We start from the raw sequence: 15934 nt of genomic DNA, 5'->3' as shown, positions 1-15934 counted from the left end.
CCGCTGTAAATGAAAATGTGTATGAGCAAGGGACGTCAGAAACATTATATAACATGTGTTGAGAATATGTATAACAGTATTTACATTAAAACCTATCTTTTAAAACCACCCAGTGGTCTGAGTAAAAGTGGTCTTAATAGCGAGGTGGTCTTAATTCTGAGGTGGACCAGGTTTCTTCTATGATCATGACGATCAAGAACAGAAACTCTGTATCCTAGCTGACCGGTACATAATATATGTACTGTATTTTTGTTTCAAAATTGAAATTTTATGAAAAATGCAATATACATGTATATATAAATGTATATTATATATATATATATATTTTTTTTTTTTTTTTTCAATTTTTTGCATTTAACACATTTACAAATACATGGGACATCAACATAAACTTGACATGACATATACATTACATTTATATAAAAAAAACCATAAGAAACATAACATAGCATGCTGAGTATGTACATGTACGTGTGGGGAAAAAAACAGTTTGATATATTTTGGTTAAGATAAATTTGCAAATTACTATATTTGATCAATTAGTTTTGTCGGCCATTAGAATCTTAATCATATCATATTTTAATGCATGCGTATCTAATCAAAACCAATAATTTACAAATATTTTTTAAAGTTTGATAAATTATGGACATATAATGACTATACCATTTATTTCTAGAGCATAGACATATTTTTTTCATTAAATAAAGTTAATGGTGTGTGCTTATTTAAATCTTAAACTGAATTTCACTGAAGTAATTGTTGACAATCTAAATGAAAATACTTTTTCTAGACATTACTTTCTATTATGTTTTAATTATAATTCAAATACATATCGTTAGTTTAATCAGAGATTTAGATAGTAATTAAATTATCTATGTCTCTGGTTTAATTATCACAGAGTATCACCCGAGGTAAATGAGAATCTATGTGTTTTAAAATTGGTATTGATCTGTGTAAATTATTATTAATATTTACGTAAATCGATTTTAATTATCCCGCCATGTGCAATGATTGGTCAAATAATAACTTACGATCACAATCGGTAAAGTGTTTGAAAGACTACTGTGCAATAGTCAAGCGTACTTTTAACTAATGCAAAACACCGATTGTTTACCGCAACAAAATAGATGACACATCTATTGAAATAAGATGATTGACGTACGGTACTTCATAAATATCTGAAATAAGATCAATATATCTCATACATTAAAGAATTTTAATTCCATTGGCGTTACACGTATGAGAAAGAACTGCCTAAATCGTTCGATCTCGCCACCAGGGCTATCGAAAGAACGTTGCATTACTTGTGGTTTCGATCACGTCAACTGCCAGTCACAAGTATGCAAATGATGGCGATTAACACTCTCCTAGTACAGGTAGATAATCTGATAATTAGGTCGACGGAAACAAAAGACTGACTGATGTACCTGCGGGTAGTTGGTCACGGGTTGCTGCGTGCGGGAAGGTGAGGCACAGCGAGGTGTGAAGTCACATGTGCCTGTGGTCATAATCAAAGTGGTCATAATCAAAGTGTTAATTGGTCGTAAAACGGAATAGCGGTGTGATTGTATTTCTGAAGAAAAAAAAAATCGGAACTGAAAATAAGTGGCCGTAATAGTGGGATGTTCGTAATTTAGTGTATATGCTATACAGTACATGTCTATGTTTGGAATAAACTTTTGGAAAATAAAAATAAAATAAAACAAAAATAAATATAAAGACAAAATAAAAGAATATTTTCAAGCATGGTGAATTAACAACAAATAAAAATATGAAATAAAAAAAAAATAAAAATAAGCTGCCGACGTTAAGGGTTGAACCCCGGCCGTCAGCATAGAAAGCTCAGGACTTACCACGACACCACTTGTATATGTTGATTGCGATGTGAATATTATTAACTTGATAATGAAATGCAGTTCACTAAATTTTCTTATTTTCTTCGCAATCCACTTAAATTGATATTGATGCTGCTGAATAAGTTTACAGAATGATTCTAAACTAGTTTATATTGTATCTGGGTGCAAATTACAACTACATATACCACAAATGTGGGTTATTCAAGTTTATTCTTCACGACACCAGCCGGGGGGGTAAAAAAGCTAGTTCCGGAATTGCGATCCCAATACTGGTAAAACCAAGTTTTACCGTAAAAAACTAAAACACCAACAACAATAACAAGATGTGATTTGTCAATTAAACCACATATCAAGATCTAATGGATAAAAAGGTAAGCTCATGGCTATTGTTTGAGCTGAAGCCTTGTGATTCTATAATTACTATGTTAGGTTTGAATCTGTGGTATTATTATGCCTTTATCTTACTGAAATATGAACAGAAAAGGAGACGAGAATTTTTTAGGAAGACAGGCCCTACTGTATAAACAATGGCCCAATCATGCACCCGCCTTTGCTGGCACTGGTATGTTTCTGCTTGTCGTGTTTATACTTGGCTACTGGAACAACATATAAAACCTTGGTAAGTTTAAGGGAAAATGCTTAATTTCAAAAGTTTTTTTATTCTAAAGGAATGGATAACAGAAAGTTTAACTGTGCATTGGAATTGGAGGTGGGTTTATTAGCATTGATAACTTCTTGGCGTTCCAACCAGTGCGCCAATAATGACGGTTTGTGGTGCAGTGGCTTGTGACTGTTATGTACAGTGGAGGAAAGTTTTATTAGTTTTGTGCAGTAAACTTTAGTTTGTTGTGAAGGCTTCAAGGACTGTTTATGGGCTGTGTGCCTTGAAGTTGAAGTCTTCAAGTGTTAATTACGCTTTGTACTGTTAATGTAGCATGTTTGGACTGGGTCGATCATCGGTGACCAGGTAGCTCAGCGATAGAGCAGCGGCCAGTAAGTCCGGGGCCGTGGGTTCGAGTGTGGCTGGCGGCACACTACTCTCGCCCTGTTACACTAATAGGTTCCATGGTTTAATTTTTTGTGGAAAGAAGAAGTATTTGTCTTTGGTAGTAAATATATGTATCACCATTACATGTGTGTGAAGTTCTCCAATCTGTTTTGATAAGTAATGTGACGCTACCCAAAATTGAACATATATGATATAGAATTTTTAGTTTACGATCTAAACTAACAAAAACTGCCCCGAACAAAAATTAGGGTGCTTAATAATAACTGTGACAATTTTCATGAGAAATGTTGCTTATTATATGTACAGTAAAACACGGATAAGTCAAAGTTAGTGGGACCAGGCAAAATATTTGACTTTGAAAATCTGATTGTTCGACTCATCTGTGTTTCACTGTTCACGAAGAAATTGACGTCTATATAAGTTTAGTTGTACTGACTGTATATCCACTGTTTCCAGGTCGGCGTTTTTAACACATACTAGCTGGTTTAAGATAGGCAATAGATAACAAGAAAATTTTCTAAGAAAATATGATATTTATATTCATTAAATAATAATGGATGATTCATATCACAACATACTATTAAATACTAATTAAATATCTATTATTAGCCATATGGTGTTAATTAAACAGCGACATTAGCACTATACATAATACATATATATACACGCAAAAGAAAAAGAGAAAACAAAGCCAAATAGAGAGTTTAACAATATAAATGTACATACTTCCATTATGGCTTTCCTTAGGTGAATGCATGTTCCATCAAATTTATGAAAGACAAGACAAAGTAAACAAATCTACAATTGTTTGACGAAAGACAGCACTGTTACCGCAGCGTTGAGAAGCTGAACCATAGCAATACACATGTTTCACAATGGGAGTGTTAACAACGATGACGCATTTTTACCGTTCCATTAATCAAAATATTTGTAAAAATTATGGTTGTTAATTAATAAAAATGATTGAATTATCTTTACCGTGGTACTGTATTACCAATCGACGATATAGTATCACTCCAGTAAGATTTGTTTGATTATCGTTTATTTTTTCCACCTGTGTATTGTGCCGCCATGTACATATACTCGCAAATCAGGATGGTTTAAGACGATATATGTTTCATTCCAGGAAATGCCCGTCGATTATGTACAATGTATGTATTTTGCCTTTACCTGTGCACCTGTGTAAACAAGGGGCTTTAGATTTTTGATTTGAACAATCATGTTTGTTAGCACTATTACGGTTTGATCAGTCATGTTCGGTCAATCAGACAGAGACTTTACTTTTACCTTACACAAGCGTGACGCCGGAATGTTCGACACAAAAAAAAAAAAATTGGTATATTTTAGAAGGAAGGGACACCAAAAGGGATTTGATTCAATCGCAGTATTTGATTCAACCATGTTCATGCAATTCATCTGTGCTTTATTTACTAATATAAAGAAGGGAAAAATCGGGACCTATTGAAACATTCGACTCATCCAATGTGTTGGATTCAACCGTGTTCGACACAAGTGAGCTCGAGTTATACTGTATTTAAAAATGAAAACAATGAAACTGAAAAATTCCTGGAAACAACGTCGTGCGACAACACAAAAACACCACATATTTTAAAACAAGAAAAAAAATTGCTAAATGGAATATTTAGATATGTCACTTGAATAAACAAAAACAAAATGTTTGAAATTTCTTTAAATAAATTTAAACATTTTTTATCATGTCTGAGCATTTATTAATCAAACTATATTTAGGGTCACCCGGCTGTTCCTGCTGAAACAGGGGTGGACCAGGGATGCTTCAAAGCTCTCTATTTATAAATATATGCACTAGCTGTTGACAAGTATTTACAGATCATGAAATTAAAACCTAAGGCATCTATTACTGGAATATGACAAAAGAAAAATGCAAGCATGTGCTAGACATTTTTTATAAAATTATCTTTAAAAAGTGTTCCAATTTGGGTAGCATCACTTTAGGCCTAATGGTGGTGTTGACTATGACTTGTTTGTGTAAGATTTTGAAGAAGAGTGTTAATCTGGATTAAATTCTACGTGTGCACATGTGTAGAGTGATGGTTGTGTATCATGTCTGTAACTGAGCTTGTGTTGTGCTCTGTGCTGTATTTTTGTGGTCTGGTTGGCATGGTAGGGGTCCCATATGGAAGTGAGTGCCTTGTAAGCATGCTCTTTGATGTGAGGACAGAGGTGATCGTGAGTTTACTTTTAGTTATGTTTAAGACAATCTAGTGATTTGTTTGCATTAGATGTGATGTTGTTTATCTGTATGTCCTAGTTATGTTGTATTTGTTTTGTTTTGGTGATGCTGATCCTGATATTGCATTTGTCCGGATGGAAACACATAAGCCAGTCCTGTGCCCAATGTGTTGCTGAGTATAAAGGTGTTGTCTATGTGTGTGTTGCCTGCAGTATTTGTTTGTAGATAATGCTGTTGTCTGCAACAAGTTGTAATGTGCTTTGTTTAAAGATGCTCCACCTCCGACAGAGCATAAACGACATTCATCATTTGAACAATAATTGGTGGTTAATCGTGTTTATATATGTCTAATTAACACAAAAAATATCATAAAATAATTTATTTTGCCTTAATTGCATGCGCAATCAGTACATCATTCCATATAGGATATAGTGACACAGAATTTTTTCGGGATGCAATTAATTATTTTTCATATTTTTAACATGATGTACAATTAGAAGCTCAAACTTTTCAATGGTGGTAATGGTGTAAAGTGAGTAACTTTTGTAACTGAAAAATACTAAATTGTTTGCTCCTGTTTTTGATAGTGAAAAAATACCATTTGTCAGCGGTGGAGCATCTTTAAGTATTCATTGAAGTCATTTTTGTAAATCAGGAACAATGAATTAGTCGGACTGTGTGAATGCTGATTTGAATTGTTCATTTAAGATGTTTGCTTTTGTGGTAGTATTTGTGAAGAGTTGAGTGCTGTGATGATGGAGTTTTCTTTCCTTGTTGTTTGCGTAAGTTTTCACTTTGAATTAATTAGTTTTCACTTTGAATTAATTATTAGTGATAGATGTAAAGTTTATTTCTTATTGTCCCTAAAGGATCATCAACAAGACTTTTCTGGTGCCGATGTAGGACTCCCTGATGATGTCACTGAGGAAATAGCTTATTCTGTCCTACCACAATATACAAGCATGGAAGGTGCATCATCTGGACATCAAAACCAGGTAATAACGAGCTGAAATAATATTAGGGACCATGTGTCATAGATGTGCAATGGGGATTTATGATTATTTCAAAAAAAAAAAAAAAAGTTGCCATGGTAACCAGGTCACTATACACAGGTTTTGTAAAATTGTCAATAGCTCATTTAATGAGTAGATTTGATTCAACCTCCTATGCCTATTGTTTCACATATCACATGGTATATCAATTTACAAATTTGGTTACCATGGAAATGTCCGTCAACTTTTCACAAAAACCCTTCTTCTTCTGTAGGAATGAAGAGATTTACATGTAGTTCTAATTTGGTCTGAAGCTTCGTTAGGTGAAGGGGAACCAATTTTGTATAAACGGTGCACGTGAGTCAGGTCCCGATTTCTTGAAACAAAAGTGCAGACTTAAGTCAGAACCCTAAACTTTTTTCTCCTTATTTAACTTATGTAAAATATTTTGACTTAAGTTTGTTTTGAGAAATCGGGACCTGGTCCCCCAGGGGCCTGAACAGCGGGGCCCAATAGGGGAAATATAACAAATTCTTTAAAGAGAAATGTTAATTTTACTTATGATGATGATTTTCCTCCAGACGGGCTCTACCAATGACAGTGGAAGGGATGACAGCTCAAACCAAGTCTCGTCTCCGTCTGCTCTTCGTGGGTTTTCTTCTGATGAAGGATCAGGATGGAGATCTGAAACAGAAACATCAGATGGTAATTTGATCTTTATGTAACCTACATAATTACCATTCACGAAATTGTATTTTAAATTTCCGGTCATTGCCATGGCTTTTTACTCCAACTTTATTTGTAGATTTCCTTTTCATAGCTTTGTGTTGTAGTTTTTCTTTCATATATAATATATTAATATTTATAGCAGATTTCTCGTCACACATTGTTCACAATGGATATTTTTTTTCAGCCTATCAGTAGTCACGTTTCATTGATCAGACAAGCACTGAGGGAGTGGGGCCAAAAGGGCTTAAATTATGGCTATTTCCAAATAAACTATTTCTTCTCTGAATCTAAACATAAATTTGGTGACATCCTTATGGGTTGTGGATTCTAAATTATGCAAATGGTTGGGCATAATTTGTCATGGAGTTTTGTCCCTTTAGTAACTATTCTACCACCTTTATATGCATTTTTTTGCCAAATTTTTGACTTTAAAACAATAGATTAAAGAATGAAAGCAACATAAGCTGAGATGTGGTTGTTTCTATTACAGGTAACCTGAGCTTGTCACAGTACCCATTAGATGATCATTCAGCTCATGATGGCGGCAGCATTAACGATGAAGCCTTGTCTACTGCTATTACAGAAGTGTCAAAAGACTTTATCTCTGGAAATTTCTCACCGATGAGGGGTTTAGTGGGTTCTGGGGATAGCGACAGTAATTCTGACGGGGACCATAAGGGTCTGTCTGTGGATCCCAGAGGAGCCGTGTACGCTAACTACCCAGAATCTGCCACAGGCATGTCGGATGTGGAATGGAACCCGTATGAGTCGGACTATAACCCTGAGCCGACTCCAAGGTCAGTTGAAGGGGAAGTTGCAGCCAGAAATCCTCTTTTGGATACAATGGCATCAGTAAATACACAGAGAGTTAAAGACTCTGGGTACAACCCCACATCTGATAGTGCTCCCAGTGCTAAGTCGGGGTCTGAAACAGATTCAGACAAAGCTAGTGGAACCTCCCAACCCACTTCTCAACAATTTTATGCAATATTTTCTGATCGTGATGAAGGAATGCAAGTGCCAGGGGGTCAAGTATATGAAGGTCAAAGGTTAACCAGGAGAGATTCAGGAGAGGTCATTCCAGAACTGAAATCAGACAATGATCAAAAGAAGAGTGATATGCCTACTTTGGTTTTAAGGAGATCATTAGAAGAAGAAAATGACAAAGGTTCTTCTGCAGATCTTAAATCTCAGCCAATTACTTCTACATCAGATTCGAGGTTAGTTGGTTCTACAGGAAAATCAGGTTCAAGCGATGCTCCCAGACATTCTTCATCAGCAGCTGATTCTGAAAGGGGACAGAAGAGAGAAGATGCTTATGTTCCAGTGACAGACAGAGAACGTTTGATTGGACAGCATCATAAATCAAAAATATGATGTCAGAAAATGGTTCTGGCCAGACAATGGATGCTCCATCAATGACTACAGAGAATATTGCTGACCCACAGTCTCGCAATGACATGTCGCAGCGCGTTGCAAAGTTGCTTGACGATGCTAGTTGTTTGGGTGCTGCCCTCCATAAGCAGTTATACACTAGAGAGAGTATAGGTGTTGGTGACGGTGACCAGCTGTACAAAGATAGACCTCAACCACTTAACACCATAGAGCGGCCTATTGAATCCAGGCCACCTCCACCGCCTTACGATGTGGTACAGGCTCAAAGAAAGATTGACGAAGTCAAGGAAAACCTGGAGAGTCAGTCTCGAAGTCTTGGATCGTTGGGGTCAAATGCAGAAAATTTATCAAAATCAGAGCAGAGTATGACATCATCTCTTGGTGAAGAAGTAGCCAAACTTTTGGTGACGGGAGAACCCAGTGGAAGTCTGAAACTTGATCTCAAATCTGTGACTGAGGAAAGAGACCTCAGTAATGAAAGTGCTGCTGAACTGGAGTCGCTACAGCGCTACTATCGACAAGAACGGGAGACAGAGAGATTGCTGGAGGAGACGCGTGCACGTCTCAACTCTGATCGTAGCACCGACTCAGCAGACTCACTCGGTCAGCGAGTTCAAAGCGTGTTAGCGAAAACAGCATATGTGGATAAGTACCGAGCACCAGCTGATCCGATAGATTATCACATGTTACAGAGGGACCTACAGGATATTCAGAACAGCCTGAACCAAGAGTACAGCAGTCAGCCACCCAGAGACAGAAGTGGAGAGAGCTTCTCCTCCAATCCCGAGAGTGCACGAAACCGTAAACTTCTGTGGGACCACGCAGCAGACTTTGGAATTAATGTCAGTGGAGCAGGAGTGTTCCTGGGGACGATGAAAAATGATACGGAGACTGAAAATGATACCCTAGGCCTTACTGAACTTGGAGAATCCAGACCTAACACGGACGATGAGAGGGCATCCCTTGACCAAGGATGCAGGAAGGTGGATATCATTGGAGACCAGCTAGATTCTGAACCAGAGTTGAATGCTGATGGGCAACCAAGGAATCTTGCTCCTGATGTGGAGGAAATCATTAGAAAATATCAGTCAAAGAAAGGGGAGGAGTTAGACAACTCTGGTTTAGCAAGCCGTGTTTTCACAATTCTTACTAAAGAACCTCCACAGAAACAAGTGTTTGGGATACTGGAGGAAGCTCTGCAGCAAGAGAAAGTAATGATGGACAGAATTGCCAACCGACCAAAGATGGACTCCAGCTATGACAGCTATGAATCTCCAAATGGTAGTTTTATAGTTCATGATCGGGATGTTAAAAAACAACTGGAATGGTCACAGATCAGTTCCTTGAATGGGAGCATTCGTCCTGATAAAACAAACACATCAGAATTGTCCTTCCTTAAGGGTGGCAAGCATGCTCCCTTCCATGCTCTTGGGAATGCTGAAAAGTACCTATCGTCTCAAATACAGAAAACCACTGACCGTACGTTTGACCATAGTATAAACCTGAGGACACCTTACAGGCAAGTCATTGACTGTTACCCAGTGTACCAAGGGCAGGTTACTCCTGGAGTCACTAGAGAAGCCTGGTCAGACCAAGGAGCTGCCAGCCAGGGAGACTCTGAGAGAAAGGAGGAGGAGGTGTACCGTGCATTGGAGCCCTCTCCAGAACGACCTTCACGGGGTCAGGACCTTACAGAGACCGTCACACCACAACTAGCAAGGTAAGTTATAGTACTGAATTATGTGTACTTAACATAGAGAATGATTGGATGAATACCACAGTATCTAGGGTCGTATCTTTGTAGATGTCAAACGAAGTAGATTAAAATAGTGATAGAATTAGTAAATCTTTGTAATTAATCTGAATTTCTTTTTTTATCTATGAGTAAATCACCATTATTCACTTCACATGCTATTGAAACCAAAAACAATCAAGAAACAATTTTAGAAGCACTTTCGATTGGTCACTATATATGAATTATTCTGTCAATATAGACTACATGTATATTTATGCATTTTATTTTTTCATTTTAGCAAATTTAACTTTCTGAAATAAGTTTTTTATTAATAATCATGAGTCATCACTGTGTTAAAATGGATTTCACTCCACATCATAAAATGTCATCCAAGTAATAAGAAACATGTAGGATGTCAATTTTCAGCATGGTCGGTTCAGTAATGGAATATTTGGTCGGTTCATAACCGGAATAATTCTTCAGTTCAAAATTGGAATATTTGGTCAGTTCAAAACAGGAATAATTAATTGGTTAAGTAGCGGAATATATTCTAATACCAATGCAACCTAAAGAACAAATATTCAAATATTTGGTGACATCCCTAGTAACATGTTTCCATGGCAACATCTTCCTCACTTTCAACAACACACAGACACTTATATGTTCATTGCTGCAAACTGTTCACAGATTTCAACCCATACACTTCATGTCACACTAATTAAAGGTCCATTATAGAACAATGGAATATTTGGTAATACAACTTGTGAGTAAAAGTAAGAAAAACACTTTTTTGTAATAAATAAAAATGAAAAAATGTGTTGCCTATGAAATGTAGAATTCATGATCATCAGACAGATATTATCAATCATAATTTGAAATTTGTTTTCATAGCTTTTGATCCAGACAATAGAATAAAAAATCTGTAGCACATATTGTATCAATCTGCACTGTTACACTGTATAGAAAAAAGTTTAATGTTATAAAATCCCAAACAAACACTTATCTTGGTTATTTTTGTCTGTTGTCATGGCGACTGACCTGTTATCTTTGCATGGCTGCCTGTTTCTCTGCATTGGTGTTTATTGTTGGGAGGAGTTTTATCTTAGAATGCATTATTGTACATGATAAACAGAAAGGATGACTATTGTGTAGGGTTTTTTGAACCACATACCGTATTCGATCCAATAAGCGCTCATGTCCCTATACGCGCCTCTCCCCATTTTTGAGGCCTTTATTCCAATGTGCTCAGGCATAAATAAAGACTAAAGCTACACAAAACTTAATAGATTTCCAATAATTTTGTCTTATTAGCACTTTTTCAATTATTTAAACGCCCTGGGCGCTTATAGGGTCGAATACAGTAACCAGATTTAGAGGAAACTAGTCCAAATACATTAAAATATCAATATACATGTATTGCAATTGCATGCCTCGCAATTTGACCAATCGATGATAAATTCAACAAGCTGATTATAACAATCCTCGATACTCTCTCGATAGTATGCCAAGCTATCAATAGTTTTAGTAGTCCAATATTTTTCTTTAATTTTGACTAAAATGAAGTACTAGAAATTAAAGTAAACACTGGCATTGTTCTCCATCACAATCATCAGTGTGTTTGAATCATGTGCTACTGACACTAGCAGATAAAGGGAAGTAACTTAAAATCAATACTGCACTACATTTTCGACATGGCAGTCATTTTACCGACTGCAATAGAAGTCAGAATACAATACTATTGCAGTTGCAGTTTGCAATAGTTAAACTATTGTAATAGCATGTTCCTGTTATATATATAGCAATAGTATTGCAATAGTTAAAGTTACAGACAAATCACCCCTAGATCTAATATATCTTTAATATTAATTAAAGTACCAGTGGTATTCATGCAATTATTGATTTCCCTGCCATTCACACTATCACATCACAATCCACTTTTACGTGTGTTTTATTTTGTATTGTTCCCTATTACGTCTGGGTCCAACAATCTTCATCTGTTGTTACTAAAGTAAAGGGAAGTAACTCTTGCAATGAAAATTCTTTCCAGTGTGATGGAATTTTCCATACTTTGGTTGAAACACTTTATGGAAACATCTGAAAATACAAAAGTTAAGCATACGTTAATTAATTTAAGAAAATCAATATTGCTTTAAAAAAATGAAAAGAATTAATTTGTAACATGTAAAAGAAAACATCATTTTCGTCATGTTCAATGTAATCAAATGATTGTTTAACATAAATAAAGAGTTTGTTGTTCCCAGATATAAATTGAACCACCTTTATCACAGTTTTGTTATCTGTGTGTTCTCTGCAATGTATGTCCCTATTTGACCTTGCCACTTTGTGTGAAGGTCAAATTATACATGTCGTTATGGTAACAGGGTAGGCAGAATTTTGGCATGACTTCCTGACATTTTAATTACGGTATTATTTAAATCACTGTAACTATTTATATCCAATTGGAAATTAAATCTTTAATTCTGGATGGTCAAACACTATCTTGATCAGCTTTTACTTTCTTTCTTTCATTGCACCCTCTTTTTCATGAATTAAGATAGATATGCATTTGTCTGTTATGTCATTGTGTTGTCAGAATTCACCTCTGGGTTGGGAATTCATATTCAAAGTGGTAATCACAATATTCAGCTTTTGTAATTGGCATTATTGGATTTTCATACCAATCATTTAACAGCTTATATATGCTAATAGCTAAATGGGATTCATTTCTTTCAATGTGGATTTTGTGAATGCCCCATAATTGCATGAAGAGTATCATTTGATTATGGGGCTAAGTTAAATGTTTTGACTAAATATGAACGAGAGTTGCATAAATATTTAAAGGGGAGAAATAAGCCAATTATCCTTTACCAATTTACTGTCCACAGTATATATTTTGATTTGAAAACATTTGAGAAGTTTGTCATGTGAAATGGGGAGGATTTTTAACCCAAATGAATTAGGCCCAGTCAGTAACTACAACTAAAAGATTTCCAGCAGTATTTGGTTACAAACAGGTTTAATGTTGCTTCAGAAAATATACAACTTTTGGCAAATTTGTACTAACACTGCAACCTCGCAATACTTATTTATATTCACCACACGCAAGAGTCAGTCTTACATATTACTGTTTACAAAGACTGAGTTGTAGATTTATCTGCCTGCCCTGTATGCCCCCAAGGCTGAGTTGAAGATTTATCTGCCTGCCCTGTGTGCCCCGAGGCTGAGTTGTAGATTTATTCGCCTGCCCTGTGTGCCCCCAAGGCTGAGTTGTAGATTTATCTGACTGCCCTGTGTGCCCCCGAGGCTGAGTTGTAGATTTATCTGCCTGCCCTGTGTGCCCCGAGGCTGAGTTGTATATTTATCTGCCTGCCCTGTGTGCCCCCGAGGCTGAGTTGTAGATTTATCTGCCTGCCCTGTGTGCCCCCGAGGCTGAGTTGTAGATTTACCTGCCTGCCCTGTGTGCCCCCGAGGCTGAGTTGTAGATTTATCTGCCTGCCCTGTGTGCCCCCGAGGCTGAGTTGTAGATTTATCTGCCTGTCCTGTGTGCCCCCGAGGCTGAGTTGTAGATTTACCTGCCTGCCCTGTGTGCCCCCGAGGCTGAGTTGTAGATTTATCTGCCTGCCCTGTGTGCCCCCCGGCTGAGTTTGTACATTTATCTGCCTGCCCTGTGTGCCCCCGAGGCTGAGTTGTACATTTATCTGCCAGTCCTGTGTGCCCCCGAGGCTGAGTTGTAGATTTATCTGCCTGCCCTGTGTGCCCCGAGGCTGAGTTGTAGATTTATCTGCCTGCCCTGTGTGCCCCGAGGCTGAGTTGTAGATTTATCTGCCTGTCCTGTGTGCCCCCATGGCTGAGTTGTAGATTTATCTGCCTGCCCTGTGTGCCCCCGAGGCTGAGTTGTAGATTTACCTGCCTGTCCTGTGTGCCCCCGAGTTGAGTTGTAGATTTATCCTGCCTGTCCTGTGTGCCCCCGAGGCTGAGTTGTAGATTTATCTTCCTGTCCTGTGTGCCCCCGAGGCTGAGTTGTAGATTTATCTGCCTGTCCTGTGTGCCCCCGAGGCTGAGTTGTACATTTATCTGCCTGCCCTGTGTGCCCCCGAGGCTGAGTTGTAGATTTATCTGCCTGTCCTGTGTGCCCCCGAGGCTGAGTTGTAGATTTATCTGCCTGTCCTGTGTGCCCCCGAGGCTGAGTTGTAGATTTATCTGCCTGTCCTGTGTGCCCCCGAGGCTGAGTTGTAGATTTATCTGCCTGTCCTGTGTGCCCCCGAGGCTGAGTTGTACATTTATCTGCCTGCCCTGTGTGCCCCCGAGGCTGAGTTGTAGATTTATCTGCCTGTCCTGTGTGCCCCCGAGGCTGAGTTGTAGATTTATCTGCCTGTCCTGTGTGCCCCCGAGGCTGAGTTGTAGATTTATCTGCCTGCCCTGTGTGCCCCCGAGGCTGAGTTGTAGATTTATCTGCCTGTCCTGTGTGCCCCCGAGGCTGAGTTGTAGATTTATCTGCCTGCCCTGTGTGCCCCCGAGGCTGAGTTGTACATTTATCTGCCTGTTCCTGTGTGCCCCCCGAGGCTGAGTTGTACATTTATCTGCCTGCCCTGTGTGCCCCCGAGGCTGAGTTGTACATTTATCTGCCTGCCCTGTGTGTTCCCGAGGCTGAGTTGTAGATTTACTGTGTCCTGTGTGCCCCCGAGGCTGATTGTAGATTTATCTGCCTGTCCTGTGTGCCCCCGAGGCTGAGTTGTACATTTATCTGCCTGCCCTGTGTGTTCCCGAGGCTGAGTTGTAGATTTACCTGCCTGTCCTGTGTGCCCCCGAGGCTGAGTTGTAGATTTATCTGCCTGCCCTGTGTGCCCCCGAGGCTGAGTTGTACATTTATCTGCCTGTCCTGTGTGCCCCCCGAGGCTGAGATTGTAGATTTATCTGCCTGTCCTGTGTGCCCCCGAGGCTGAGTTGTAGATTTATCTGCCTGTCCTGTGTGCCCCCGAGGCTGAGTTGTAGATTTATCTGCCTGTCCTGTGTGCCCCCGAGGCTGAGTTGTACATTTATCTGCCTGCCCTGTGTGCCCCCGAGGCTGAGTTGTACATTTATCTGCCTGTCCTGTGTGTTCCCGAGTGTAACCCTCTCACCCTCATACCTATCACCATCAATCCTGTTTTGCAGTGAACGTTTTTTTCTTAACGATATGGACAACAACCCAGTCCAGCCAAGAGACCATCAACGACGATACAGCGACCCTCGTGACCTCTCGCCCGAATTCAGGATGAGTCCAGACAGGTACAGTTTGGTGAAAAATGAGGGGCCTTTCATGGGATCCTTGTTTCCCAACTGAGAGGCTCTTCATGGGGTCCTTGTTTCCGAACTGAGAGGCCCTTCATGGGTTCCTTGTTTCCGAATCGAGAGGCCCTTCACGGGGTCCTTGTTTCAGAACTGAGGGGCCCTTCACGGGGTCCTTGTTTCAGAACTGAGGCACCTGCAGGGTTTTAATCATGTAATAAATCATGGGCCCTTTAGAGAAAATTACAAATAATAGAAGATACTAGTCAAAGAATGCATTATGTGTGTGTTTTACATGGAATTTAACTTCTGCTTTGCATGCCTCCAAGGTTCTTTTCAGGGTTCAATTTCCATTTTAGCATGCCTTTTATTTCTTACTTAACACACCAACCCAATGAATATGCTGCACTTTTTTCTTAACTAGAATGCACTTTTTCTTAACTAGAATTATTTTACAGTATGTATATGGTCCCTGTTTGACTGCATGGGAGTGTAACCATTATCTATTTGGCTTGTCCACATATAATATCAATTTGTGGGCAAGGGGGATGAAGTTGTAAAAATTTGTCGGCAGCGTGGTATCTTTATTGTAAATTTTAAATATGCACCTGTGTATCCCCCGGTAGGGACACTTAGTCATGATCATTTACTAATGCCTACTGGGGCCGGTATAAAATTGAGGACTTGAAATATCCCCAAATTTCGCTATGTCCTAGAGTTCTGCATGTCCTAAGGTAA

The 15934-nt window shown here is 38.6% G+C and overlaps 2 protein-coding genes across 2 annotated transcripts; both read left to right on the top strand.

Moving 5' to 3' along the window:
• The first annotated feature begins 5043 nt into the window (after positions 1-5043).
• LOC138311891 (clumping factor A-like) lies at positions 5044-8162 on the top strand. The gene is made up of 5 exons (XM_069253037.1): positions 5044-5073; positions 5947-6072; positions 6651-6774; positions 7289-8018; positions 8126-8162. The coding sequence occupies exons 1-5, from the start codon at positions 5044-5046 to the stop codon at positions 8160-8162; spliced, it is 1047 nt and encodes a 348-aa protein (XP_069109138.1).
• On the top strand, positions 8059-15597 carry LOC138311890 (uncharacterized). Its single transcript, XM_069253036.1, has 2 exons — positions 8059-9913; positions 15083-15597. Exons 1-2 carry the CDS (start codon positions 8172-8174, stop codon positions 15249-15251), a joined length of 1911 nt encoding a protein of 636 aa, XP_069109137.1. The 5' UTR covers positions 8059-8171; the 3' UTR covers positions 15252-15597.
• Positions 15598-15934: the final 337 nt, after the last annotated feature.

This window comes from Argopecten irradians, unplaced genomic scaffold (assembly GCF_041381155.1).
Source record: "Argopecten irradians isolate NY unplaced genomic scaffold, Ai_NY scaffold_0147, whole genome shotgun sequence".
In the NCBI taxonomy this organism is placed as follows: domain Eukaryota; kingdom Metazoa; phylum Mollusca; class Bivalvia; order Pectinida; family Pectinidae; genus Argopecten; species Argopecten irradians.
Note: the sequence above shows the minus strand (reverse complement) of the source record. Positions and strands in the feature narration are given on the sequence as shown.

Excerpts from the sequence above, each read along its gene's own strand:
- LOC138311891 (XM_069253037.1), top strand. The coding sequence starts at position 5,044 with ATGCTCTTTGATGTGAGGACAGAGGTGATC. Across the intron at positions 6,073-6,650 it reads CATCTGGACATCAAAACCAG|ACGGGCTCTACCAATGACAG; the intron begins GTAATAACGAGC and ends ATTTTCCTCCAG. Across the intron at positions 8,019-8,125 it reads ACTTCTACATCAGATTCGAG|TGACAGACAGAGAACGTTTG; the intron begins GTTAGTTGGTTC and ends CTTATGTTCCAG.
- LOC138311890 (XM_069253036.1), top strand. The coding sequence starts at position 8,172 with ATGATGTCAGAAAATGGTTCTGGCCAGACAATGGATGCTCCATCAATG. Across the intron at positions 9,914-15,082 it reads GTCACACCACAACTAGCAAG|TGAACGTTTTTTTCTTAACG; the intron begins GTAAGTTATAGT and ends CCTGTTTTGCAG.